General features: G+C 44.4%; 2 protein-coding genes across 4 annotated transcripts in view; one reads left to right on the top strand and one right to left on the bottom strand.

Moving 5' to 3' along the window:
• rdh8a (retinol dehydrogenase 8a) overlaps positions 1–27,835 on the bottom strand; it is an 84,353-nt gene that overhangs the window by 42,408 nt on the left and 14,110 nt on the right. For both annotated transcript variants that reach the window (XM_088356893.1, XM_088356892.1), the window contains exons 4-6: positions 24,660–24,766; positions 22,997–23,138; positions 18,363–18,446 (exon numbers count right to left, since the gene is read on the bottom strand). The gene's annotated coding sequence lies outside the window, so the exon portion shown is untranslated. The remainder of the gene's footprint in view (positions 1–18,362; positions 18,447–22,996; positions 23,139–24,659; positions 24,767–27,835) is intronic.
• Positions 27–26,939, top strand: olfm2a (olfactomedin 2a). Of its 2 annotated transcripts, none has more exons than XM_088356890.1 (6): positions 27–422; positions 19,936–20,085; positions 22,647–22,802; positions 24,079–24,298; positions 24,644–24,750; positions 25,970–26,939. In XM_088356890.1, the coding sequence occupies exons 1-6, from the start codon at positions 360–362 to the stop codon at positions 26,642–26,644; spliced, it is 1,371 nt and encodes a 456-aa protein (XP_088213016.1). In that variant the 5' UTR covers positions 27–359; the 3' UTR covers positions 26,645–26,939. The 2 variants fall into 2 exon arrangements, with proteins under 2 accessions (XP_088213016.1, XP_088213015.1); XM_088356889.1 differs by lacking the exon at positions 27–422 and adding an exon at positions 10,820–11,151.

Genomic DNA, 27,835 nt, shown 5'->3' with positions numbered 1-27,835 from the left:
AGAAAGAGAGAGAGAGAGAGAGAGAGAGAGAGAGAGAGAGAGAGAGAGAGAGAGAGAGAGAGAGAGTGGGAGGGAGGGTGCGAGTGAGCGTTGACACCATCATCCAACTCCCCACACACTCTCCAAGCATCGGACCCTTTCCCCTCCTTCCAGCCCATCTCAAATTCAGCAGCAGCTCTGCAGAGGCAACGCCGGCTGTGAACCGGGCAGAGCTGCTTGTGTGCGTCCCTCGCCCCCCCCCCCCCCCCCTCGTCCCCAAGTGATGAGGCTGCTGGAGCGCGGGATAGGAAGAGATCAGTAGCAGTAAAAGGAGAAAAGGAGGAGGTTGGAAGGAAAACTGCGGAAAGCAAAAGATTTGGATGAGGATGCATCTCCTCAGTGCCATGTTCCTGCTGGTCATGTCAGCTGTCACGTCCTGCCAGGTAGGATACACGGACATGATACTTGTTTGAACTTCTCATGGCTGGCTTTTTGGATGTTTTGTGATTATGGTAAAAATATATGAAATGGATAAAAAAAAAAAAAATCTTGCTAAAATAACTTACATTTTGTATATTTGCACTTTTATGATTATCATCAGATTTCCTTCGGTGGCATCACACAAAACAGCTGGCAAAAATACTTTCGATTCTCACTAAGCTAAAGTCTCAGATTTTACACGTCATGATGGTTTGAACCTTTGAGGCATATTTTTGTTGGCACAAGTCCAACATCACATGTGTTAAGCTTGTGCGAGCCATAAAATGATATGGTGGGCCAGATCTGGCCCCCGATCCTCGAGTTTGACACCTGCAAATTTGGAATGGAAAAAGGCTGCTTTTCTAAAAACAAAAGAATGTCAAATCTACAAGTGGTCAATTCAGAAGCATGTTTCTTATTTTGGGCAGCATGGCTGCCTCTAAAGTTTGGGATTTGAAATCTCCGTTTCGGAACTGGCTCTTAATTTCCATTGATGTGAATTTGAATGGTTGGCGAGTAGTACCCCGCCTCTCGCCCAAAGTCAGCTAGCTTTAGCTCAATCACAGGCATGAATGAGGACAAACGCTATGGATGGATGGATGGATGGATGGATGGAAGGATGATTTATTTTTCTATTAAAACTAGCACGCATGCTCCTCCGAGAAAATAACAAAATGGCCTCTAGGTGTACCTAATGGTTTGGGCAGTGAGCATATTGGGAAAAAAAAAAAAACATTACTGTCAGAATTTGACAGAATGATGCCGTGGGTGTACCTAATGTTGTGTCCGCTGAGCCGAGGCGGATTGGTTTCACAGCAGAACACGAGTGCGCGCGGCAACCCAATTTTGTCGAAGGTGACGGGTGATGATGTGACAGTTGTAAAGCCAAACGGTGGCGCTGTCAATTCTTTGACCTAGAAAAGCGTTTGTTCCTATCTATACTGTAAATTTACGTCCATATTTGTGTCAGGAATAAAATTCCAGAGTGAAAAGAAAAAGTTTTTCTTCCTCCCACTGGCCCTGAGGACATTCATCTCTTAGGAGTCCACACAAGGCAAATTAATCCCATTAATCTTTTCAAGGCTGACTGCAAGCGAGAGTAATTTCACTTAACAACCCGTGATTAAGTCTATATTGGATTAAATATGCTTTGATCCATTGCGGGGTTATCTGGTGCAGAACTGCTTGTATTGTGCTCGCAGTATAATAAATAGTGTGACATTTGCAAAATTGCACGGGCTTTACACGCTGCTGCTGCTCAGGCTTCACATCTCATGTGGCACGACATACACGTGACCTTTTCCAACCCAGAAGGGGAGATACGTCATTGTATTGTTGTATTGATAGGTTACCGGTAACATGATCAAATTAAAACTGTCGATTAAAAAGGCTGAGAAAAGTCATCAATTATTTGATGTAAAAATGAAGTCTGGAAATATTTTTAAAAAAAAAAAACAATGTGGGTTTTATATAAAAAAAAGAAAAGTAAGAAAAAGCTCATGACTCACTGGTTGTGGACCCCCCCCCCCCCCCCTTTAAGACAGTTCACGCTATAAATGGCCTCAAGAGACAATTTGTTGTGGCTACATTAAATATTCAAACGTCTAGATGAAAACACATCACTACCCGACTCGAGGCCGATTGCGCTGAAATAATGCAGAATTGATACCCTCCCCACCCCCACTGTAATGTTGCCCACATATTTTCCACTCAAGCTCCAAATGAAATATTAAGAGTAATTTAATTCGCTTCGTGTTTTTGTCACGTCGCCCTAAAGCTGATAGACAGAAATCAGACGCTGAGAATATGCACTGAGGACGACAGGCGGTTGCCGGTTATTGGTTGATGGACGGCAACATTTTTGCCGCCGCAAACACCAAAGTGCGGTGAAGCTGAAAAGTTAATTGGTTGTCATCGTCAAGCAAAGAATCACGCGCCCCTTGTGTACATAACAGGCTGGATTTGGCAACAATTTAGCTAGCAGCCACTCTCTCGCTCCAGGAGTTACAATCAACAAAAGATTTGAGGAGTTGCGGCATTTAGGGCTGATTAAGTTGTTTACCTCATTCCAGATGGCTGTAATGAGACGAGGAACTCAGCCAGGGTTTCTCTGTAACTATAAAACCAGGTACTGCAAAAAAACAAGCTAATGCTAAGAATTATGCTAGCGGGTTGTCTTTTATCATCCAATTTTTTTTTAAATAAGTCTGCAAACATAAGTAAAAATAATAAATGGCCGATAAACATTCAAGCATTGACGCTGATATGAAAAATAATCCGTCACAGCGAGGCAGGGCAAACATCTGCGTGGGCGCAGGTCCAATACGGACATCTGCGGCGACTCCGCAGGCCTCCTTGCGAAATTTTTAGCCCAAAATCTCAAGGCCGAGTCAAGATCAAACAGCGACCAATACAAGGCTGGAAAATCTGGAAAAGGTCTTTTATTACATGGCACTCTTACAAAAAGCAGCGAACCTCGTTAAAGTGCCTCCGGCACATTTTAGCGGCAAGACTGGAGCTCTTAAAGGCTTTTACTGAGTGAGAAGAAGGGCAACAAGTACAAACAAGGCCACGAGGTGGAAAACTGGATTGAGCGACCGTCACAGAGACGAATAATTGAGACACGGTCAAAATATGCTAGCAAAAATATGCTGAATTCAAAGTTCATAATGTGGCTAACCATAATATTAAATGTGTGTCGACGGTATGTCTTCACGCCCCCTCCCTCCTCTAACCATTTATGCACCAACGGGACGCCTCGCCATCATACGCAGATAATGGCATTGTATTATGTTGTCGTCTTGTTGGCGGGATTGAAAAGTAGCGGATGATTGTACATGATGATCCAAGGTGCAATGGAAAAGACATTTCACTTCTCTTTGAATGACATCGGCCGTGGGCCGCGATTTCGCGTTCGTGTTATAACGTGCTGGAACATGTGATTGGGATTTATTGATTGCGTAATGGATTGTTAGCTTCTCTGTGTTAATGTTGAGGTGGGAAGAGGGTTATTTACAGTGGAATAGTGTCCTAGTGTACAGTATCACACAGTTTCTGGGTTCAAATCCCAACACGAGGGTTTGCTCTGTATGACCTCTGTCATGTAGTTTTCTGTTTCGTAGAAAAACCTTGTGACGGTCACAAGGTCCGTGCTCGTAAATCGTCATTCCAAAGCTCTGCGAGGAGACAAAAATTCTGTGACCTTCTCTCACCGCCATGTTTTTTCATTAGGACTAAATAATGCATCCATGCTTCCTCATGTTTTTGTTTGGTGAGCACCCTGCTGTCAAGTGTAAGGTCGGGCGAAATATAAACATAATTTTGATATCACATTCGAACTCCCTCCCCCCCCCCCGTCCCAAATCCCCACTTGCTCAGTTTCCTTCTGAGCCAGCGTGTGCCCGCCGGAGGGCGACTCTAAGCAAACGTGACATTCCTCGGACAACACTCCGACCGGGGACGCCCATGCTCGGCCTCATTCCCGCATTGTGCACTTTGCCTTTCTACTGGCAAATTCACAAGCAGCAGGACGGGGGATCACATGTGGGCGGGTCAGGTGAGCTTTTTTCTTTTGGGGCTATTTGCTCAATATTGTAAGATACTTGGAAAATAATGGGCTACTACTGAAGTGGTCAAAATCCGAAATCAATGACTCGAAAAGGTCAACAATGGAACGGCTGCAAAGATACTTTTTGTGGCCGTTGCAGCATACGACAGCTCCTGACCAGACTTGTGTGCGACCTTGCCTTTCCGCACCATGAATTTTTTATGAGCCCAGCAATGTGGGTTTTCTGATGAGAAGATTGGAATATAAATATGGCCGTCGTGCCCGAAGCTCCTATTGTGCATGAGCACAAAAGGCTCGACTAGATTGCTGCTAATTGGGCGTCGCACTTGAGTTTTACCCAAAGACAAAAAAATGGACGTTGCCTCCAGGCCGGACTGAAGGACAGCTGATAAGAGAGTCCTCTTCCTCCCCATCCTTGAAATTCTCTGAGCCATACTGCTATTATGCCAAAACATCCTCTCCTCGCTACCTTCAATGCGACAGCTGTCCTCGCCCGGTCCAGACTCACTCAGCAGCAGAGTTTTTATTCCAAGCTAATGAGAGATGAGAGCTCGGCGCCGTGGCGGAACCCGGCTGGCGTGAGGGCGGGCGAAAGGAAGCATTTAATCAATGTGTTTTCCATCCGCCACTGTCAGGCGGTTGACGTCGAGCCTCATCTCGAAAGAAAGGTTACACTTAGTCGTGCGGACATTGCGACTGTCGGAAATTATTCAGATGAACCGTTTTGCGGAAGGGAACTCATCCAAGGAGGAAGCAAAATGTTGAATGCTTTGCTAGAAAACTAAAATATTAACTTATCTTCCTTTCTGTATGAAACTCATTTCCTCCTCCCTCGCCTCGCTTCATCAGAGGGAAATGATCATGTCAGACTCCGCCGGAGGATCTGATGCGGTAATTCTCGGTCTAAAGTAAAGAACTAAGTGCCCGAGCGGCGCTAATGGTGATGAAATGAATAGGTGGTATTCAGGAGAGGGTCTCGCCTCTCTTTAAGCTTTGACGCCTCGGGCGGCGGGAGCTCGTCACTCGGCTTCAAGTTTGAATGCGAGTGGTGGACGAGCATATTTAATCGTGGTGTGTTCTGGCTTGGCCATTACTCCGACGGGACGAGAATATAGAGCTGTGATGATCTGATCAAAAGAGACGTAAAAATGTGTGCGAATTACATCCATCTAGCAGCTTTCAAAAGTGCCATTTCTCATTAGCCGATTAATGAGTTGAAGCCATTAAAATCGGACTCGTGCAAGATGTAGAGTCATGAAGACGTAACCAAAGAAGACTTTCACAACTACTGTGAGTCAGCAACTAAAATATTTGCAATTTTTGCATTGGATAAAGAATTTTTTTTTTCTGTCTACATGTGTTGAGGCACCTTTTGTGTCCATTGCTTTAAAGGATATTAGCAATGTCGCTAATATCTTTCCAAAATCATAATGATTATCGGCCTCCTTGGCTCCTAATGATTGTTTTTGTACTGCCCAAAAACAACACCTAAACAAAGTTTTAATGAGTCTATCAGTTGATAGATCATCAGAGACTGCAGGTGACTTTGAACACAAAGTCTCAACGGAGACATTTATCTAAATTCTCGTTAGCCGCTAAATCTCATTATTTCTTCTCGATGTAATTCCCCAGCTTGGAGGTTGAGTCTCACTTTGAAAGCATCCTCGTCCTTTTAGCGGAGTCAATCAAGCTCAAGTCAACAATCGCAACTCCCAGGAGGAAGCAACATTGTCATTGGAGGTGTCCATTTGTATCTTAAAGACAGCAAATGAAAAATAGCCAAAGGAGGTTTCGCTGCAGCGTGGCGATGAATATCATTTCCCGCTCCCTCTTTTGTGGATGGAATATTAATGTCGGCGATGGCCTTTGTGGTTGCACTCACAAATAATACCGACGAGCCCAGCAGATTTGTATTGGGGCGACGAACCACAGACGGCATCGGCGCTTTATTTTACAATTTCACCTCTATGGCGCCACCCGATGACGACATGCGGTGGTGACTCAGCGGCCGACGCCTTTATTTTGTGGTCTTGTGAATCCTATTCTATTTTTTTTCAGCACTTTTGGTGATTAGTGCCTCGATAAACTGAGACAAAAAAATTTGCTAATTTACTGAAAATTGTTCATTAATTTCCCTGAACATTAATCATAGAAGCTTCTGTCACATATTCTTTATCTTTGGGACACTTATTAAATTAATTTTTTAGTTGCAGTCAAATAAACGGTTAGGAGGGGCGGAGTACCACACACCACGATAAACTCATTTGTTAATCCGTTGTTTAGTGTTCTGCTTAAGCATATTTGCGCTTTACTGGATTCGGCTGTAACGTTGAGTTAGAGGTCGTTTCGGGATTGCTCGCCAGTGCACAGTACGCGTTGTGTAGCACTAATAATGTCTCCCTAATTAAATGTCACAGCTTCTCTGCACGTTAATGACCCGGAGATAGCGGATACAAATGGAGGCTTCAGTTGCCACAAAGAAGCGAGGCTCGTGTGCGTTCATCACAGACGCGGAGGCCAGTACGCGTAGCCGATGGGATACGGTTGAAATTTTTTTTTCTTTTTGCAGCCCTCGACAAAAATACGCAGCAAATTTGCAGTCAGTCACCCAGACTGTAATTGGCAGCATCTCAGCAGTCTGTCAGTTGGGTTGTTGCATACGGAGCAGAAAACGCTTCAATCACCTCGGGCAGTTCGAATGCATCGCTGAGAGTCTTGCTCGTTTTTTTTTTTTTTTGCTTTTATTTGTTCTCTCTCTTTCGCCGCCTCTTATGAATATCAATATACTTTTACGAGTTTTTGTGGATATCTGGGTTGTTGAGATTCGTTTTTCAAAATTTGAGTTCGGGACAATTTCTACTAAGAAATGCCCGGGTAGCTCAATGCTAACACGTACTTGAAAACACCATTGACAGGCTAACAGGGCTAATTGTTGTGATATCTTTTGAGCACATTTGAACAAAAATGGTGTGGCAACACATGGAGACAATCTTATAATACACACAGGTATATTATTCAAAGAAAAAAAAATACGTAATGGACTCTTGGACTCATTTGCGCATTCCTCCACCCTTGTTTTTTGTGCGTGTCAATTATATGCAGATTTTTCGGCCCGATCCCGCAATCAGCGCTCAGGCGCCAAACAGTCGGGATGGTCCTTGGTTACATAGCGGCTGATTGCGTCTCTTGTCTGCTGCTCTCAATGACGCCTGCCTTCCTGAGCGGCCATAACCCCGAAATAATAATAATCGTATTCAGTGTGAATTGCTGAGATTGCCATGAAAGGAGCTATGATGAATTTGAGGGCGATTGTAATGAGACATAAACCTTAAGTCCTCAATTTGATTTGGAGTCTTCCTTATGATAGTATTAAACCTCCTCGGAAAAAAAAGAATGAAATCAAATGTATTATTTTAGCGCTATTTTATACAATACTAGCTACTATTCCAAACTAAAAAAAAAATATGTTACCATGGAAAGAGGAATGATGTGTCCTATTTTAAGCTTAACCACGGCAAATTACACGACATGGCTGGCAGGTCACAAGTGGAGTCATACTGTACTTAGTCCTTATCAGTAGAAGTGCCTGCTCGGCTGTCATCAGCGGCGTATTTTCTCGATTATCCGGCCTCGATGTGACACGCTGACAACGGATGGACTCATCGCGGGCGATTTACAATCAATTCAGCGAGACACGCTCACCTACTGTATTGATCGCCTCCCCACACGTTCAGCCGACAGAGGGACGGATCGCTCGCTCTTATCGGCTATTATTAGACTTAAGCACTATTGAGCCAGTGCTAGCGATGATGCTTTGTTCAAAGCGCTAACATCTGAAGCCTTAACTCGCACATCACGGATGATGTTTGAGGCAGTGGGAGACATTTTGCGGCGTTTTACATGAAATAGAACTTCAACACAAGGATACAAGGACTTATTTATTACCAACGCGGAGGTTCTACTGGACAGCATGTCCCGGCCTGCTATTAGTCTCTTAAAAAGACCATTTGTTATGGAATAACGAGCATATTCGATGTGCAATGACTCACTCCTTGCACTCAGGTTGTCACACATGTGCACTCCCGCTGCTGTTTTTACTCCCAAGCCCACAGGAGCTCTTAATAAATTACAAACACGGCGCCGAGCCGGCCCGCCTCAACCCTGAGCTACACTCTAAGCCATTTACTTTGTTGCCATGGCAAAGAGGTCACGTGTCCAAATTGATTTTGTTCCTAATCCATTAAGACGGTAGCGGGTCTTTATGTCTATCATGTAATTATCAAATTATGACTCGTTTAGGGAAGAATAGTCGGCCCCCACCCTATGCGCTGGCTATTCTGACCGCAGCCAGAGTCACATTGGATTTTGGCGCTCGCGATGCTCCACTGCCCTCCACGGGCGTTCGCGAGTGCTGCCATTAATGCACATTTTCATAATTTTGTCCGTAGCTCAGTTTGCTCTACTCATGTTAAACCCAGAGCCACTTTAAAAAAAAAAAAAAAAAAAAAAAAAAAAAATAGGTATGTAGATTTCAAATTTGGGTATAACGATAGGAATTTATAGACATGTAAATATATCGGTTTTTATTGCAATGAAGATTTCTTCCTTTTTTAATATCATGTAAAAGAGGAAGAGACAAATAGTTGAAGCCAATCTACATTTTTTTTATTTATATATATATAAATCACGGCCACAAGGGAGAGGAGAGTGAGAGGTTGGGTGTGAGAAGGAAAAATCCACAAAAAGGAGAACAAAAAGCTGAAAATTGAAGATAATGGCCTTCGAGCGGGCAGAGAATCGACCATTATTGAAGTTCAACTTAAATGGCTGTGAACATTCAGCCAGAATGAAATGAAAGTGTGTTTTTTTTTTCCTTCAAAGGGTGTCAGACATCATTAAATGTGCCAGACAGAGTAGCTGTAAACTGAACTGCCTCTGAAGTTTTAATCTACCTTCAAATATATTGCTCACTGTGTCCCAAAAATGCAATTAGCAGTGTAAATAAAAAATTAAGCGGGCCGAGAATAAAACACACACGCGAAAACAACCTCCTTGGCAGAGGTAATTAATCGGTGAATTATCCAGCGTGCTCCTCGTGCCAAAGGTTCAATGATCTGAGATAGTGATTTTCTCCTCTCTTGGACTAATAAACTTCTAGCATCGTCAAGCTTGACTTCATGCTTGAGTCTCTGCTGCCACCCAGCGAGTGAATTTAAAAGTGCAGAGTAACACAAATATTACCTCCCGGAGGTGTTCTAATTCCTTGTCTATTTTTGTCTTTGAGTCTATTTTGCACTTTTCAAATGGTGTGACATTAACCAAGGCTGTCACATGCCCTCCGTCATCTCCTTCATGTATTGCCCCCAGGTGACAGCTACCTGCCACCAGGTTTGGACTTGATGAACTTGGAAATGGCATGTACTGCCGTTGCTTGCCACACGGGGGCACTCTTGCACTCTGGCTTCAGCGTTGGTGAGCCTGCAAGTGGGGGTGCTGACTTTTTTAATGAATCTCTTGTCGTGTGACAGAGACACCCCGAAGGTGCTCATATCAGTCACATGGTGTGACCGGGGGGGGGGGCATGACAGGTGGGCCAATGAATAAGTCAGCAAGGCAGGAGCCAAGAAGGGAGATGACCTGATGGTTTTATTTGAGCGAGCCCTCCTCCTTGCACCATTAGATTTGCTGCTTCCTTCCAAAGAATGACCCCATTGTCGGTGATGAGGTGACAGACATCCCATCAGACACATAGTATAGCCCACCGGGGGGGGGGGGGGGGGGGGGGGTGTTCTAACTCTCTGTACGTTTTGTCGTGTCCCGCAGCATGTATTAAAATTAACAATTGATACAGCCTCAAACTTTACGTACTTTCTAAACTGGGTGGCTCGGTGTCAGCGGAGTAGAGATGATTTGAATTAAGTTCTTAACTTGAATGTCTCTTCTGATGCTCCATACAGGGGCTGTTCTAGTGTGTAAAGGGAGGGGGCAAGGACCACCATCCCTTATAGTCACTTTTGAGAGGCTGAAATCATAGAATTTGACTATTTTAAGATTAAAAATATATTTAAAATGTGCTGAGATCTTCGATTTGGAATATGTAATGTAAATTTGACTACAGATTATTATCCTCTATGCTGCCTCTGAAAGTCACCAGGGGGCCAATTTGCCCGCTATCAGGGAATTGCCAGCATATCTTATAATGCATCACTCATTATTTGGCATTATATTCCCTATTTTGCCCAGAGTGACAGCATCACTCTAATTCGCTGCCACGGGGCTTGCAAAGCGAAGCCATGACGGATGAGCTATCAATTTTCCATCAAGCTGCTGTTCGGATGTTCTCAGAACATCAACAGGACAGGCGGATGTTGACAAATGAGACCTCACGCTAACGGCTGACGAACGGCTTGACAGCAGCCGCCTTGACGGCTCGCCGGACCACCTGCTGATGTCTCACCCGCCAACCGCCGGCAACCTTTTGAAACATCCTCCCGCATTGATCCGCTAAAGAACGGGAGTCGATGCCGGCGGGAAGTCGCAAGGCACGCGTCGGTTTTGTGAAATGAGCGGCACGCTTTGATGTCCACGCCTTTAACGGTTCGCGAGTCATAAAAAGAACAGAAATGTCAGCGAGAGCCGAATGGGGACGAGCTGTTTGGGAGGGGATGAGACGTGAGGCGGCCAATGTGCTGCTCTGAATCTCGAGGAGGAGACGGGGTGAGGGAGGGAGGGAGGGAGGAAAGGAGGGAGGGAGGGGCGGCGGGGGTGAGGCTCAGGATGTCATTCCGAGAGGGAGGATTCTTGCGTGATGCTGCTCTCCTCTCACAGGTCTGAGCAAGCGGCCAGTCCGGTAACCACATCAGCTGGTTGATCAGCTCCCGCTCCTGCTCAGGCTGAGTCGGAACCGAACCGGACCGGGCTTAGAGAGTCTAGGGTGGGCTGTCGGGCCATTTCGGGGGGGACCCCCGTAGAAGGCAAAGATGAGCGTGCCCATGTTGAAGATCGGGGCGGTGCTCAGCACTATGGCCATGGTGACCAACTGGATGTCTCAGACTCTACCGTCTCTGGTGGGACTCAACGGGACCACTATCTCCAGAGGGGGCACCTCCGAGAGGATCGTTAGTGTGGGTATCACTTTTTTTTTTTTTTTGCAAGTGGGACAAAGTGATTTAGCAATTTAGTTTTGCGTCGCGCTGCTAAGAGTGTCCGTCACATCCCCCCGAGGAGGGCGACGCTGAAGGCATGCGAGAGAGAGAGCAATGTGTGAGAGTCGGGATAACGATTCGGCCGCTGGTGATGATGAGTGACGGTGAAAAGCAGTGTCGATTGGATGTTTTATGATTTGTGTGTGCGTGTGTGACTTTGGGAGAGATGCTGATGCCTTTTGTCAGTCATCACACTGGGACACAAACGGTGTTCACGAGGGGATGTGATAAACGACAATGTGGAAATGCTGAAATGCAACTTGTCTCGCTAAGGCGGATTGGGCACGGATGACTTGTGGTGCCGTTCAAGGTTTCTCTCGGATTTTATTCCCCCCCCCCCATTGTTTTTTTGTGCTTGCTCGTGTGAAGTGAAATAGGGTGGTCTTAAACAAGGTCTTAATGTAACTTGTGATGTGAAATATCACTGCACATAAATTGGAATTGATTGGACCTGAAATTACAAGAAATGGATTCAGTTGAATCGAATCGGCTCCTATGGAACAGACACTGCAAATCTGAACCGCACCAAAACAAAAGAAAATTTAATGAAGTGAATCAATCTGAAGTGATTTGACCAGAGGTGACTCTAAAGGTGAATAAATCGCATTGATTCAGCAGAACTGAATTAAAGTGTATCAAGTCTATTTTATCGAATGGAACTGAACTGAGCAGCAGTGATTTAAAAGTTGAACAAATTGAACTGAACAATGATGATCAGAAGTGAATAAAACAAATGGAATCAGATAAGCAGAACTAAACGTTGAATGAATCAAATTTAGGCAATTATATCAAATGGGATTCATCTGGAACTGAGCTGACCAGATGTCTCTCAAATCAAATCAATTTAAATGGAACACAAGCAGATCACATAGAAAATGAGCTCAATTGAACAAATCAAACCAAGACAAACTGGAAAGAAACAAAAACTGAATGGAGTAGACGTAAATGTGCTGTTGAAATCGAAGGGAATGGAAGAAGGGATTCAAACTGAGCCAATCACAGCAAACCAAGGTAAACCCAACAGAATTGAACCAAGGAGAATTGAATGCCATTGAATTGAATCAACTGAACCGAGCCAACTTGTAGTACATTAACTGGACTGAACCAAACTGAATCGATTTCAAATGGAATTCAATTGGATTGAAACCGAACTGACCAGAAGTGACTCAATTAAATCAGTTCAAATTATTGTAAACACAATGGAAGTGAATCAAATGAAGCAAATCCATCAAACCAAAATGTAATCCAACTAAAATAAATACATTCGAATTTAATCAACTGTAAAATAATGTGATTTACCAGACTAACAAATGGACTGCATTTGGGACTTAATTGGCCAAAAGTAATTTAAATCAATTTGAGTTCCAGCAAATGTAGCAGAAATAAACCTATTTTAATTAATTTATTTATAATAACATCACCGTTGAGTAAATTGAACGATGTCCTTTATATTCCATTACAATGCACAAACTTGAACTCGGCACCTTTGCTGTTGGGCGCCGCGAGACAACGATTCATCACCAACACCATTAAGTAAATTAATTTGTCATTTTCTGATCATTCCTAATTGATGAGCGACGCTTTCTGCTTTCATCCTACGCACGTTTTCAAATGGCCTCACGCCCGCTAACGCAAATACAGCGTTCTGTTCAAATGATGGAAGGAAATTGAGCGTCCCGAGAGATGCGAGGCCATCTGGCTATGAAGTGTGTGTCTATTTTTGTTGGTTTAACAACATATTCCGACTATGTTTGTCTTAAGGGGCTTTCGAGTCCATCTGTTTCGAGAAGACTCTCATATTTAATCATGTTTTAGTCAAAAGCGCAGTTGTAAGGTTGAAGAAACACAAGTCCTATGAAACTTTTTGCAGCCGATTTAATGTAAAGGTGCTCAGAGCAGGTTTTGAATTATTCACACGGCTAAACTCTGGAAATCCTGCCCAGCTTCCACATTTCCCTTTGGGGCATGCGCCTTGTTTTATCCATCCATTTTGCTTATCTCGCTCTCAGTCAAGAGAGAGATGAAATATGTTGTCGGCAAACTCTGAATTCTGAGTCTCGTGGCTGAAGTCGTCTGTTTTGCATTTCAAAGAGAGACTCGGCGTGAAAAATATACATAGTGATGAGGAGAGATTTGATTTCCGGTATTGTGCCGGAGCCTTTCATCAGCGTTTGATCAAAAAACCGAGATGGCGCTTTGAATCGTTAGCGTATGGGATGATAGATAATCTCCCGCTCATAAAGAATAAAAGTAAACGCCTCATCACGGTTAACGAGACGTTTCGCGGGCACGATCAGGCCACGGTGAGTCACCGGCGTGTTCGCTGCTCTTATCAAAGGCGACGTCGCAACGCTCTTGTGACACCAGAATGCCAGCTAGCCCGCCGCCGGCGACCCAACGGCTTCTGCTCGCCCTTTAGCACCCGCGTCCTACATTCAGAGTTCAGCGTCTGGTCTGCTGGCTTTGGGTGCTTTCCCTTTCAAAGTGACTCATTCTGAAGAAAACGGACGGCTTGACGTCAGGAAATACAACCCTGCCTCGATGCTTGTGCACATCTGGATAGTGCAAAAGTGTGTTTGCTTAATGAATGTGGAAGGCCCTGAAAGTCTTAACTGACAAGGAACTTGGCAGGCTACAGAAGATTCCTCTTAAACAGCGCTTACGCCAAAAGTTCATTTTTTTATTAAGCTTAAAATAACTGACTTTACTTTAGTTCCGCCGTTGGTCGGTGTATGTTTGATCTTAAAATTTTAAACCTTTCTGTTGTATCAGCTAGCTAGCGCTAAGCTAATGTAGGATGCTTCATCAAACATCTAGCGTTAGCTCTTATGCTAGCAGGTGGCTAACCTAGTGCGATGTCTTACAACCGCTGGAGGATTTAAGTAAATATATTTTTGTGGCTTGACCTGAATATTTTGTGTGATTTTGAAGCCTCATTTTCTGCATGTTTTTTTTTAATCATTCCAAATTGACAAGGTTGTTAATTAACAAACTTCTCCTGTGTCGTGTCAAATTTACAAGACGGCTTAAATCATTTCATTAAAAAGATAACCTAATAAGAAAGCTGGAATAATAATCGGTCGAGTGCAGACCTTCAAAGTTGGAAAACCAACCTCCGCACACTATTTGTGTTTGACGGCTTATTTGACGATTAATCAGCAGGCTACTTTAATTTCTAAAATCATGCAGTTAAATCCGGCTAATATCGCATGAAGGGTCTCACAATAAAACATTTGACAAAATGCTGGGATGCATTTACAGTCACTGGAATAAAAAGACCCTCAGTGTGTAAAAAGGCAGTCAGTGAGTCACCGCTCTTTTTTTTTTTACCTCATCAACACTATAAAACGCTCAGTAGTGTGTGTGCGTATGTGTGTGTGCGAGATAATGTGAATACATTGACTTCTAGACCTGTGTGTGTTATCTTCAATGGAAAATAAAAAAGCTCTGAGGCAGCTGACAGAATGGATTTTTTTTTTCCATTTTTAACAGCGTACCGTTCAAAATGTGATTGAGGTCAGTGTGCGCTGTCCGTTTAGCGCTGTTAACTTTTACATCCACTGTGCGTCCTAATAAAGCAAATTGTGTTGATCGATTATAGGCCGTTGATTAAAGAACGCTGCGGATTTTTATAGGAGCGGCTTTGGTGCAATTAAGAGCAGTCACTTGAAATTTGCAGAAATCAAACACATGGCAGGATTGAAACAATTAGCCATCTTGTCATTGGTGATTGCGAGCTGGGAAATAATTATAATCCTATTGTATTTGAGGAGGAAGAATTTGGTCGACAGACGTGATATCCTCAAATGAACCATGTTCGAGCACCTCCATCACGTCCCGTCATTTGGCGTCATTAGTCTCACTCAGAGTTGGCCGGCCGAGCCCCAAAAAACCGACCCGACAGCGCACGTAACGCATCTGTGCACCCCTGGACGCCCTTTGGAACAAGCGAGCGGCAGATGGAAAGTTGGCGCCACGGTTGGAAGTGATGGAGTGGGGGAGCCAAGAGGACGCAGCGGTGCTTAGCTCCATTTGCCGCACATTGTACAGTTTAGGTCAGATGAGTAAAGTGAAACTGGCCCACCTAATTGCGATTCAGTAGATTGATTTTGAATGGTCTTATACGGTGCCGATTAAAAACCGCTAGCAAGACTGGAAGCACTTAGTAACAAACACTAATAATCTTTAGCCCACCGGGAGAATCTAATCGAAGCCAAGCAAGATTCTCAAACATGTTCGAACTAGCAGAGAACACTGTCCAGCTTTGTCAATATAGCAGCGAATAAATACTAAGCTAGCATTAGCGCTGTAAACAAACACACGTTAGCCACGACTTATTTGTTACTATAACAAAATTTTATCGGTTTTACAACATACAAATTCATCCAGAAATAAAAAAAGAGGTGCTATTATAACAGTTTTAGCAAGCTTCAGCTAGTGTGATGTTTTCTTAAAGCTAAAATTAGCCGTACGCTGAAACTAAGATATTTTGTACAAATGTTTTTATGGAATACAAGGCATTGAAGGTGCACTTTGAGAAATGTTCTTATGAAAGAGTTTATTCCTGCCAGGTGAAGATGCAATGTGCAGGTGTTGCAACACTTTTACTCGACTAATGTATCGTAAAAGCCAAGAGACAAACAACAAGAAGCCCGCAGAGAGGTGATCCCATTTCGATCAACAAAAAGTGTTTTTAGGTTACTTCCCGCTCGTTTCAAGATGGCACCACTTCATCAGCGAGGTGTCCTGATTCTATCTAGACTCAATCTCAGCTTGAGCCGTCACGTAAGCCCCCCGCTTGTTTTTCTTTCTCATGCCTTCTCCCGCAGATGTGACGCCAGGTTCAGCTGACGGGCCTCCTCGATTTTCTGGCATCGCCCGCTGCTTATGAAAGTTCTAATAGACTTCCCGTCATGCTCATAAAAGTATAGAGCAGCAGATTTATGATCTCATTTAACCGCGCCTGTACAGCAGCCAGCTCCGGGGTTGCTCTAATGAAACAGCGGAGGAAGTCCATCCTCTCGACAGCGATACCTACAGCTCACGTGCCTAATTGGATAATCCCGGTGAACTTTGTTAATCATTAAAGGGCCCACAGCTTCATTGCTGCTGAGAGGTGCTCAGGTAATTGCACAAGTTGATTCGTTAGTTGCCGTGACGCTCGCTGCTAAATTGTGCCGCTTCTACGCTCCATTCATTTTGGCTGCCATGCGCTAACGGCTTAAGTGTGATTACCAAATATCTCTTAAGGCCATTTGGTGCACTGCCTCAATCTTGTTGTCTTGATATTTAAAACAATGCAACGTGGCATAGGAGTGTTTTGGTTTTGGCTAGTTGGATGTTAGCGGTATCGCTAATTAACTCATTCCCTGACAGCTTTGACGTCCCACCCCAAGAGTCCCACAATGGACGGCACACAGGAACCAAGAACATTGATATTCAGGCAGTTAAGACAAATTGATATTCACAAAGCGCTAACTGCTACTGATCCCCAAAGTCGCCACCGTCAAATGGTCCTCGACAATAAAGTCCGGCGGTTAAATGAGCAGCGATAAATGGCGGTCTAGTAAACTTGTTTTGTGAGTGAGTGAGTGAGTGTCATCCTTTCAGACGGTCACTTGTGGTTTATTGGTTTCTGTCAGGAGTTTGATGGCAGGGGAGCGAAAACACCGGCGTTGCCGCAAAAAATGTCAAAACAAAATAGGTCATAAATGGACGCCCAATTGATTTTTCCATCATGTCTTCTGCAAAACAGTCACTCAATTCAATGTCGCCGTCATCTCCGCCCCACTCATCTCACCGTGTCTGGGACGGCTTCATGTCTGCCACTTGCATATTCAATTTAATCCTTCACTGCTACAGAATCCATTTTTTTGAGACAATGAAATGAAACAATGCCTCGTCTCTCCCAAAATACGACACACTATGCAATTTTTTTCTGCAATTTAGGCTGAATCTCCGGTTTCCCAACCAGATAGAGGTGGCCTGGTAAACAAGCTAATTTCAACAAGACAAGAACTAGACTATATAAAGTGTGCTATAGAATATAAAGATTTATACGATGTCACAGTCATGCTCTGAAAATAATTGAACGGTTTTAAATTCTAATCCCTGCTCCCCATCAATGACACCAGGCACACCAGTTTAACCTGCCTACATAATACATAAACATCTTTTATTCATTTTTTTGAGAGCTGAGAAATATGCTTTCCTTGGGTAATACGATATCTGGTGAGCTTAAATGAATACTGTGATTCTTTTTGTAGAGAACTGACACGTTTGATTGAGATTAATAAATCACAGGTCTTAAAATCTGGCTGACTGCATTTAAGTACATATTTTCACGGAAAAACCACACACAGGAAAAAAAAAATAAAAAATACATCCTAGTGAATCCATCTCCCTCTAAACGTTTTTCCTGTGCAGTCGAGTTAGAGGCAAATGGAAATTGGAACGGATTCAAATGCACTCTTAATTTCAGCTCGGCATTTATGAAATATTAATACGCAGGAGAAGTGTTGCTGAGAAGCTTCTGAAGGGGGGGGGCGCAGCGTGGAGTTGGAAATTGAGAAGGGAAGTGTTAGGGCAAAAGGATTGACCTCCGGCATCCCACAGCTAAACTTGAAAACTTTAGCAACAAGACAAGTGAAGGAAACAAATGAGGCCATCTAGCCCACTGTCAGTTAAGTGCATGCAACAGTCAGAGGCCATTTTTTTTTTTTCCCAACTATTAAGACGGCAACAAGACGTCACCTGCTCGTGCGTCTCGTCTTCCTCACAGACAAACTAAAAGCACACCCACACACATCTGCAGCGACGCATCGCAGCCGCCTTTCCTTTGCAAACAAATGCTCACGGGAGACTTTGTCGCATATAAAAAGCCATGAATTATTAAAAAGGCCCCGGAGAGAGTTTGTGCAAATATATAGATGCACGCTCGCAGGAAAGGCTGCAGCAGAACAAGAAATGCAGACTTGAAAGGCGGATCGGCATATCTGACTTAGTTGCGTCTTTGAAAAGATAAAAGAGTTGATTCAAAAAGTGCTGTCATAAGTCGGGAACATCAATGTGAATGGGAAGTGCTACTTGCAGACATTGTCAATTAAAATGAAAAAAAAATGAAGACTTACTGGATGTAGAATTGGAAACTTCATCCCAGTTAAGAATTGAGATCCTTCCAATGATTGCAATCCTCAAAATCCATTGGTGAATCCCTAAAAACAAAGGTAGAGCACTTAAGAGGATGGCAGGAGTGCAAATGATTTGTATTCCAATTGAGTTCCTTCCTTAGGCCACGCCCCTTGACTTCCTGCCAAACAGGAAATGACTCAGTTCCCAAAAAATATATTCTTTTTTCTTTCATTCAATAAATTCTGTAAATCTCTTTTTTGTTCTTTTCTCTAATTATTTCCACCTTTATTTCCATTTTCTTTCATCCATTTATTTAATTTCCTCTCAAACCCGTTCAATGAAATTTAATGGATTGATGCCAGAGCTATTTGGGAATGATTTGTGAGGAACTACTACTTTGGCAACAACCCATAAGAAAAATCCAGGAAATATGAAAAGAATATGTTGCTTTTACTCTTCACTGATAGAAGAGCAGATTTTTAATACTAGCGCCCAGAATGTTTGCCATCACAACTCGTTTAATCATAGAAAATTGGAAATGAACGCGCTCAGGAGTTTGAGGCGAGAGGAAATGAAGACATGGGAGATGTAGATCGGTGTGTGTGTGCGTGTGTGGTCGTCGCTTCAAACTCCAACGAAACCCTTTTCCGAGTCCCCCATCCTCCCGCCAAATAAAAATTCCCTTTGCAAAGAGGACAAGATGACTGCAGGGAAGGGAAGCAAGCCATTTTATTTGCCGCCTTCTGCCTGCACTTATTTTGATGGCTCTTTAATTTCATCTCCAAAATAGCCGATCCTTCTCTCATTACATTTCGGCCTTGTCTGCCAAGAGTGAGCGGAGATGAATGAAAGGGTCGCCTTGTGTGTATGTGTGTGTTTGCAAGCACTCAGCACTACTTCTGAATGGATTAGCCCAAGAGGGACATCCAACCTTTCAGCCAGGCTCCTCCCCTGGCTAGCTATTGATCTGTGGACAGCTCCATTTCCTGCCGGCTTCCAAACAGATCATCTGTTTTCCACTCCATTGCTCCATCGTGCCTTTTACTTTGAAATGTTGCTTCTTCATCTTCCATCAAGCTCTTAATTGATCTCCCCGATTCAATCTTGTTGTTTTATTCCCACGGTTTGAATGTGTGGAAAGAATCGTAACGCTTAGGTTTCACAGAATTTGTCGGAAAAAAAGTATTATTCATTGATTAGTATTTTTATTCATTTCTCAGTCTTCTCAAATTACCGTGAAGTGTGCCAGCCTCTCTTTCTCACCCTCCACTCACAGCTAAAATTAAACACCAAGTGATTCTCAGTGGTTGCCGGGATCAATTGCCATTAATTGTCTTCGGGGAAGAACGACTTTTGACAGGGCTCCGAGAGCGAAAGAGAAAATTCTGACTCTAGCTAAGTTGCGCTGACAGAATGGGCACAACTAATCACGATATGGAATACATTAAAAAAAAAAATTCCCACTAAACACATCCCCACGGGATAAGGAAGTGTTGCTACAAATGTTTTATGATGGGGGAGGGACGACTGTTCACGTTTGGCTGTTGATACAGAAGATGTACATCTCCGCAGGCGCTGTACCCGAGTCCGGAGGAAGGCTGGCAGATCTACAGCTCGGCGCAGGGCGCAGATGGAAAATGTATCTGCACGGTGGTGGCGCCTGCTCAGAACATGTGTAACCGCGACCCACGCAACAGGCAGCTCCGCCAGCTCATGGAGAAGGTGACTGCTATCCGTCACACGCTCGCTTTCAGGCACAACTGAGAATGCAAGCTGTCATGTACAAGTGTCACATCGTGAGGATTTAATCACAAAAAGAGGCTTCAAGCTGTTTGATTATCACGTGGTTGCTTACATGGCACGAGCTAGCTTAATACTAGCATATAACGGAAATTGCGTATCAGTTAGCGTCACTGGTTGTGGTTTTACAACACGCTAAGCAATATGGAGCAATACGTGAAGGCAACTAATATAATACTCACAGTCATATATTCTTTATCCTCTCCAAAAAATAGCTTATATTATAGTAAATTAGAGAGCGCTCTTGTTGTTAATCGGTTTTTATAACGTAAGATAGCAAAAGGGAGACAGCCTCAGTCAGTTGGCGGGAAATTCATTATGATGCATGCAAAGGAAGGGTCATAAAACACACACAGCCTGACATTGATGTACTGTTGCGAGGGAGGCGGAGCTAAATTGAAATGCAAGTAGGCTCCTGAATCCACGAATTGCATCCCGCCCCGTTGGAAGTTTGTCTTTCCCCAGACGGACCAAATTTACACCGACTTGGAAAGAAGCACGATATATTCGAGGCGACGTATTGTATTCTGACAGAAGCACTTGATTTAGGGCAACGACAAAGTCATGTTGTGCTTTGCCGCCATCTTGTGGCACCTATAGGCAATAAGAAATATTTTTAGGACTATTTTTGGTTTTTTGTTTTGTTAAACATGACCAAAAGTAAGGTTCAGGTACAAAATATCTTGGCTTACTTGTTCATACAAAAATAATAATTACAAGCCAACGTAGCATCATCAATTTTTTTAGTATAATTCAGGGATGCGGAATGGACTAAGGGTGATTAGAATATCAGCCTCTGCCTGGAAGGCGCCAACTATCAAAGGCAAGCGCTGCGCTCTAATACATTTCAGAGCCCGTCTTAATGAGGACACCTGAGGTTTGTGCTATTTGAGCGGTACAAAAAGCAAAAAAGACACAGCGCCATACACACACCAAAGAGAGACATCCTCATTTGGATCCAAAGCATGCTGAGGAAGAATCTCAGTGAAGCCCATCCACAAATTCCCTCCACAGGCATGGAAAAAAAAGAGAGACAAGGGCGGGCGGGCATGTCAAGGTTCAAAGAATTCACAACAGCTTGACGCCAAAGTCTGTCGACAGCTTCATGCATAGCTGCTACAATGTGGCGATGACCCAGGAGATCGGCGGAAATGTTCAATGTGGAAGGTTTTGACCATAGTAGCTCCGCCCCCACCACACACACACAGTATAAAAAGATGTAAAAATGATATATACCCGCCAAAACGTTGAGTTTGGCTCTATTCTGGTTTCTCGATGAGCATTTCAACATCGTGTTTTGATGGAGCATGTGGGAGGAGACACGGGCGAAAAGAACAGTAGGCTGGACACAGTCACTGAGTGGGCCGAGCGCGGGGAAGGCAAACGAGGCATCTGGAGCAACAGATTCCATGCCAAACGGCGACCCTTTGAGACTCGGGACTGTTGAATAAAGGATGAAATAAGCCCTACGTGCAACTCGGAGGAGTTTCGAGTCCTGCCTGTCTTGCGGGTTTTTGTTTGCGCGGACACGTGAGCCGCCTGGCGAAGACACGAAGTCGTGGTTCGAATGAGCTCGCTCGCGGCTGAGGGGGTGCGACAGTAGGCCGGTTACGCAGAAGCAGAGTGGGCTGTCGGTATTCGAGGATTAAATTTAGTGCACGGCTGAATGGGGAAATCAAGCTAGCAGCGAATAGAAGATTGATTTTGTTACGACTCGTCACGTTTGTTTACAAGAAGACATCTTGTTTGTTTATATTGTGTTGAACATTATCAATACGAGCGCAGACGCGCTAGCAGGAAACTTATCATGCTGCTCATTCTGGGGTCTCTCTCCTCTCGGCTTCTCAGTACGGCACTTATATTCGCCGCTCTTTGTCGAGGATAAAGAACATATGCCTTATTTTGTCTGTCTACATGTGCACCATTTGTGTTCAGATAGCCATTAGCAGTACCGCTAATTGTTAGCCTGTGTGTCTAAAATTAAATTAGATAAACCAATGATGGCAAATTTCTTTTTCCACAAATCATATTTATTATGTAACACTGTTAAATGTAAACTCCTGTGTGTCATTTTTATGATGTCGGTGTGCTTTGCATGGGTTTAAGTGAGCTAGTTAATTTTGTTATGAGTGTCAGTTTGTATGCTCGTCTGTGGTCTATCAAGGTTAATAAAGTGCTAATTAAAATCTACCAAAAGTGGAAAACAAATCTATTTGTCTATACATGCCTGCCAAAAAAACTCACTCTTTCTCAGCACATCTTAAGAGAATGGCACCAGTGCCAATTATTGATTAGATAAGGGACACTTTTCAAATGGCCGTCTTACTCACAGGAAAGTTAACGGACTTTCAATTCGAAATGATATCCTTGCACTGCCGGCATAGAATCCGAGCAGAAGCCATCTGGAGTCAAAAATTCTGCACACCGTGCTATAAATAGACATCAGCGTCTAATGAGTTTTTTTTTCTTTGCGCTGTGACTAGGTACAGAATATAAGTCAAACAATGGAGGTGCTGGATTTGCGAACCAACAGAGACCTCCAATATGTGAAGGACACCGAAGGTCTGATGAAAACGGTGGACGGGAGGCTGAAGGTGGCCTCGGACAACCCCCGCAGTCTCAATCCAAAAAGCTTTCAGGTACTTGGCTGCGTGTTGCCACAATTGCTTGGTGTCGTTTCACAGCCAATAAAGTTTTGTATGACTTGAAGCGACACAAACTTAATTTAAAGTTCTGAGCCGCCCTGCTGAATTTTGAAAAGCGGCCACTAGCTTTTCGTGTAACTCTACGTTTCGTGTTGTCGAAGACTATTTTTCCCTGCGATCTTATTTACCTTGTTCAACGTCCGGCTGCGTTGGAGTCGAGCGTATCCTTCAATCTCCAGCTTATCTCTTTACAAGCGAATACAAGCGTGCCATCGTCTGGCGGGTTCTTTGTCTTCCTGTCTCTCGCCGGCTCCTAATTCATTCTTCACACTGTTGGGATATGAGATGAAGCATATAATAGTTTGATTAAAGTACGAATGCAAAACGTGCCAGCCCCCTGGGGATGTGCGTGAATGTCGCTCAACTGTGTTTTATGCATGGCGGACTCGCTAATGTGTGGGGGTGAGCATTAGTTAAGGCCGGGAGGATTAAAAGACGAGCAAAATGTTCCGTCTCGGGTTTCTCAATGCAAAACAACAAAGAGGGAGTTGGAAAATATGTGCATTTGACTATATTGACTGATGGCTGCGCTAAGCTGCAAGTTGCGACGGGGGAGATTAACGGGATCTGCTCGGCTAGGAAAGGAGGCTAGAGTGGAGCAAGGGAGGAGGGGGGTGAGATTTATGACGTGACGCCACGGGAGTGAGAGTGGCTCCATCACTAGATTTAAGATAAACCCCAACAAGAGAGAGATGGGGGGCAAAGGCGCCATCCCCCCGTGGCAAGCATATTTGAGGTCGATTTCCAGGGTGATGTATGGCTTGCATGCTGGGCGGCTCTCCCACTGCTTCCTGCACTCCTACCTTTCCCATACGGAACACCTGATGAGTCACATCTTCTTCAATCAATCACACGGATGGAGAAAAAGGAAAACGTGTGGGGAGATAGATTGTAGGTGGATGGGAGCGAGGGAGCGATGGATGGATGGATGGATGGATGGATGGATGGATGGATGGATGGATGGATGGATGGATGGATGGATGGATGGATGGATGGATGGATGGATGGATGGATGGATGGATGGATGGATGGATGGATGGATGGATGGATGGATGGATGGATGGATGGATGGATGGATGGATGGATGGATGGATGGATGGATGGATGGATGGATGGATGGATGGATGGATGGATGGATGGATGGATGGATGGATGGATGGATGGATGGATGGACGGATGATCTTTTCTCTTCTCTCGGCTGACCATGTAGGATTTGAAAGACAAGGTGGGCGATCTCCTCCGTCGCCTCCCCGTGCTGGAGCAATACAAAGCGGACACCAAGATGATCCTGCACCTGCGGGAGGAGGTGAGGAATCTGTCCTTGGTGCTGATGACCATCCAGGAGGAGATGGGCGCTTACGACTACGAGGAACTGCGCCAGAGGGTCTTGCTGTTGGAAACCCGCCTCCACTCTTGCATGCAGAAACTGGGTGTGTACTCGCATGCAAATGAGCGTCGGGGCGCGTTCCATGAATTCTTAATCGATCCTTTACACCATTTGTACGCCTATGGGCAATTAGTGTGACCCACGTGAGCGACAGAATGAACATCATAAAGAGATAAATGATCTGCTGTATAACATTAAAACCCTGGTGGCTGTCTCAAACTATGAAAAACATCTATCCATAAAACCACTCCATCCATTTCGGGTAAACAAATGGAGAGTTGTCAGAACCTTTTCAAAATCCAATTTAAAATGTCTTCCTGCATGTTCCGGCACATATGTACTATTCATTTTCATACGTTCCTGCCTTTATCTTTTCTTTGACCTGCAGGCTGCGGGAAGCTCACCGGCGTCAGTAATCCTATCACGGTCCGTGCGTCGGGGTCCAGGTTCGGCTCCTGGATGACAGATACGATGATCCCCAGCTCTGACAACCGAGTGAGTGTTCTAATCCCTGGAAGAGAGCAAATACAGAAGATGGAGTTGAGCGCAAAGCCAAAGAGGGGATGTGTAAAATGGAAGTTAAGCTAAGACAAGGTGTTTGGTTTCCACAAGTGGAAATTAATGGACATTTCCGTGAGTTGATAGAAAGGCTTGTTTGTCTTCCCTAAGTGCCACGAAACTGACTGGCGACCAGCCCAGCTCACCCATATTGAAGGTGGGGGGGTCACAGGTGTAAATGAATTCCAAAATATTAACGAGAAAATCATTCTCATTAATTCCCAATGAAAAATGCCCCCGAGTTGAGCTTCATTTCCAGCGGAAATATATCAGAAATGATCGTCTGTGAGCCGATAATCACTAATGGATCCATTTACCTCCTCCCGACGCTGGTTCGCTTCTGCAGCGCCAGCTAATAAATCACTTCATCATCAACAATGGAGGAATAAATGAGTTGTTTGCTCTGGAGTTTTGCAAATGGCCAAGGCAATTAGTCGCGTGTGGACCCTGGACACGGGCGATAATCAAAAGTGGCCTCCAAGTTCGGATTTGAATTTTACCCAGTTTGGAAAAACGATTGTTGAATCATCATCTTCTGCCCCAAAAAATAAATAAATAAATCCTGTAACAAAATGAACATCAAATTAAAGTAGGCTCAGCTACTTCCCCTTGCAGAGCTCCCGGGGCTCGTCTAGCAGGCCGAGGATATTTAACGCGCCATCGTTTTCTGTTTCACACAATCCACCTCGCTTCTCCCAGAGCAACTCTTAGTGCAAGTAAAGTGCCGACTGTTGCACCTAGGGGGGAAGGGGAGGGGGGGCGCTATTGTAGCAAACCCCTCTTCGCTGTGTTAAGCACAAAATAAACATCTATGTGGAGTGCTGTTTAATTAAATCAATTAAAAGATGAACTTTCTCTCAGTGGAAGCATCGGGAGGGGGCGGCAGACCAACGGGGCCTTGTCAGCGCTCGAGGAAGACAATAGAGCTGCTAAATTGATCGATTTTCTCTAAGTGGCAAAACGGTCGACTGCAAAGTGCGCCGACGTCTTCAGTCGGGATCGATGCCCGTTCAGAATGGCAGTCAGGCGTCCGCACGGTCAGCAGACGACGCGTCTTGCTTAAATTCCGGAACCTTGAACCCAGAATTAGTCAAGCAGGGACAAGAAGTTCCTCAAAGTCGTATGCAAATCCCGTTGACTGTTTTCCTTGTCGCAGGTTTGGTCCATGGACGGGTACTTCAAGGGGCGTCGGGTTTTGGAGTACCGCACCATGAGTGACTTCATGAAGGGTCAGAACTTTGTGCAGCACTTGCTCCCCCACCCTTGGGCAGGCACCGGCCACGTGGTCTACAACGGCTCGCTGTACTACAACAAATACCAGAGCAACATCATCATCAAGTATCACTTCCGTTCCCGGAGCGTCTTGGTGCAGCGCAGCCTGAGCGGCGCCGGCTACAACAACACCTTCCCTTACTCCTGGGGCGGCTCCTCCGACATCGACCTGATGGCCGACGAGAACGGTCTATGGGCCGTCTACACCACCATCCCCAAAGCCGGGAATATCGTCATCAGCCGCTTGGATCCGCAGAGTCTGGAGGTCCAGCAGACTTGGGACACCGGTTTCCCCAAGCGCAGCGCCGGAGAGTCCTTCATGATCTGCAGCACCCTCTACGTCACCAATTCTCACCTGGCCGGCGCCAAGATCTACTTTGCTTACTATACCAACACGTCCAGCTACGAGTACACGGACATCCCTTTCCACAATCAATACTCCCACATCTCCATGATGGACTACAACCCCAGGGAGAGGGTCCTCTACACCTGGAACAATGGCCATCAGGTGCTCTACAATGTCACACTGTTCCAGGTCATTAAGACTTCTGGAGACTGAGAGCCCGACAGAGGCTGGACTCGTCTAATGCTGTATACAATGTTTTTGGGACAAACGACTGTGGGCGGGAAGAAGTTCAAGCTGGGTGGGCGGGGCTATTTAAGTGTTACACAGGCCTAGCCTTGTATTTTTTATCAAACCTTCATAGAGTGCTATTATTCACATTGTGAAAAACAAAGCAAGGTCAGACATGAAACTGGACTAAGCATTTCTGTTTTGTTTTCTTTCTGTGATGAGTAAGCATGGTCCATTTTAATTGTGATGAGAAATAAATATCAGTCTTTAACATTTACAATCTTGTGACTCTTTGTCCTTCAAAATCATTTTTTGGTGTAATCCGACGGCAATAAGAAAGAACTTGCTGCTTAGATGTTCTCAAGGTGAACTGCAAATGAAAACAAAGACTAAGAGACTTGTTGCTCCAATATCGCTCACAGTTTGTGTTGCCTGTCAGCTCCTGTCAAGCAAACATCTCATCAAATATGTCCAAAAAAGATCTCCCATAATTGAGGAACGCTGCTAACGTTTCACCGCGTGTTGGCTATTTTTTGCTAGCGGCGATAAACCCACATTGGATTATGGTAGCCTGTGTCTCGTAGTGATGTAATTTTTACCCGGATCAATTATTTACAAGACACAGCCTATTCCTGAGCTTCTGAGGAGCCGCTGCATGTAACCATGGCAATCTCATTCATAGCAGATAGCCTTTCTACCAATATAGTGCTCTTGGCTGCTAAGTTCATGGCTGACATTTAAAGCACAATAGAAGAGCTCAAACAAAGCACGCCGTCGGATGCCCGGTGTAAGTAGTGACGGAGATGAAACTAGTACGAAAAACGTGGCCTGCGGTATTCGCGTCAGCCGTGTTATGATTGTACAATAAAGATCAGCGGCGTGAGAAATAGCATCAAGGTAGGCTGTTCGCATTACCCGTTCACGATTTGGGCATGAGCTTGGAAGAGTTTATATAAAAGTTCGAAGAACGACTGCACGAATACCACTTTTGTCATCTGGCTTTCTTTTTGGTTTATTTCAATGGTAACACAATTATCTCAGCATGTGCAGCTGGTCCTGGCAGATTCCACTTGCATTCAAGTGTGCAGTTGCTCTTCTTCTGTTCATTCACTAGAACGTCATCCCGACAGTCTGATGTGCCTGTTCTAGCATCCTATCCATAATATACGACAAAAT

Source organism: Syngnathus floridae, chromosome 17, assembly GCF_059516105.1.
Source record: "Syngnathus floridae isolate MCC-2025c chromosome 17, RoL_Sflo_1.0, whole genome shotgun sequence".
NCBI classification, from domain to species: Eukaryota; Metazoa; Chordata; class Actinopteri; order Syngnathiformes; family Syngnathidae; genus Syngnathus; species Syngnathus floridae.
The sequence above is the reverse complement of the archived record's forward strand: the minus strand, read 5'-3'. Positions and strand labels throughout refer to the sequence as shown.

What these genes read in the sequence shown, in the direction of transcription:
- olfm2a (XM_088356889.1), top strand. Translation starts at nt 11,008, where the DNA reads ATGAGCGTGCCCATGTTGAAGATCGGGGCGGTGCTCAGCACTATGGCC. An exon ending in CCTCCGAGAGGATCGTTAGT is followed by an intron (nt 11,152 to 19,935) that starts GTGGGTATCACT and finishes ACATCTCCGCAG; the next exon opens with GCGCTGTACCCGAGTCCGGA. An exon ending in TCAATCCAAAAAGCTTTCAG is followed by an intron (nt 22,803 to 24,078) that starts GTACTTGGCTGC and finishes CTGACCATGTAG; the next exon opens with GATTTGAAAGACAAGGTGGG.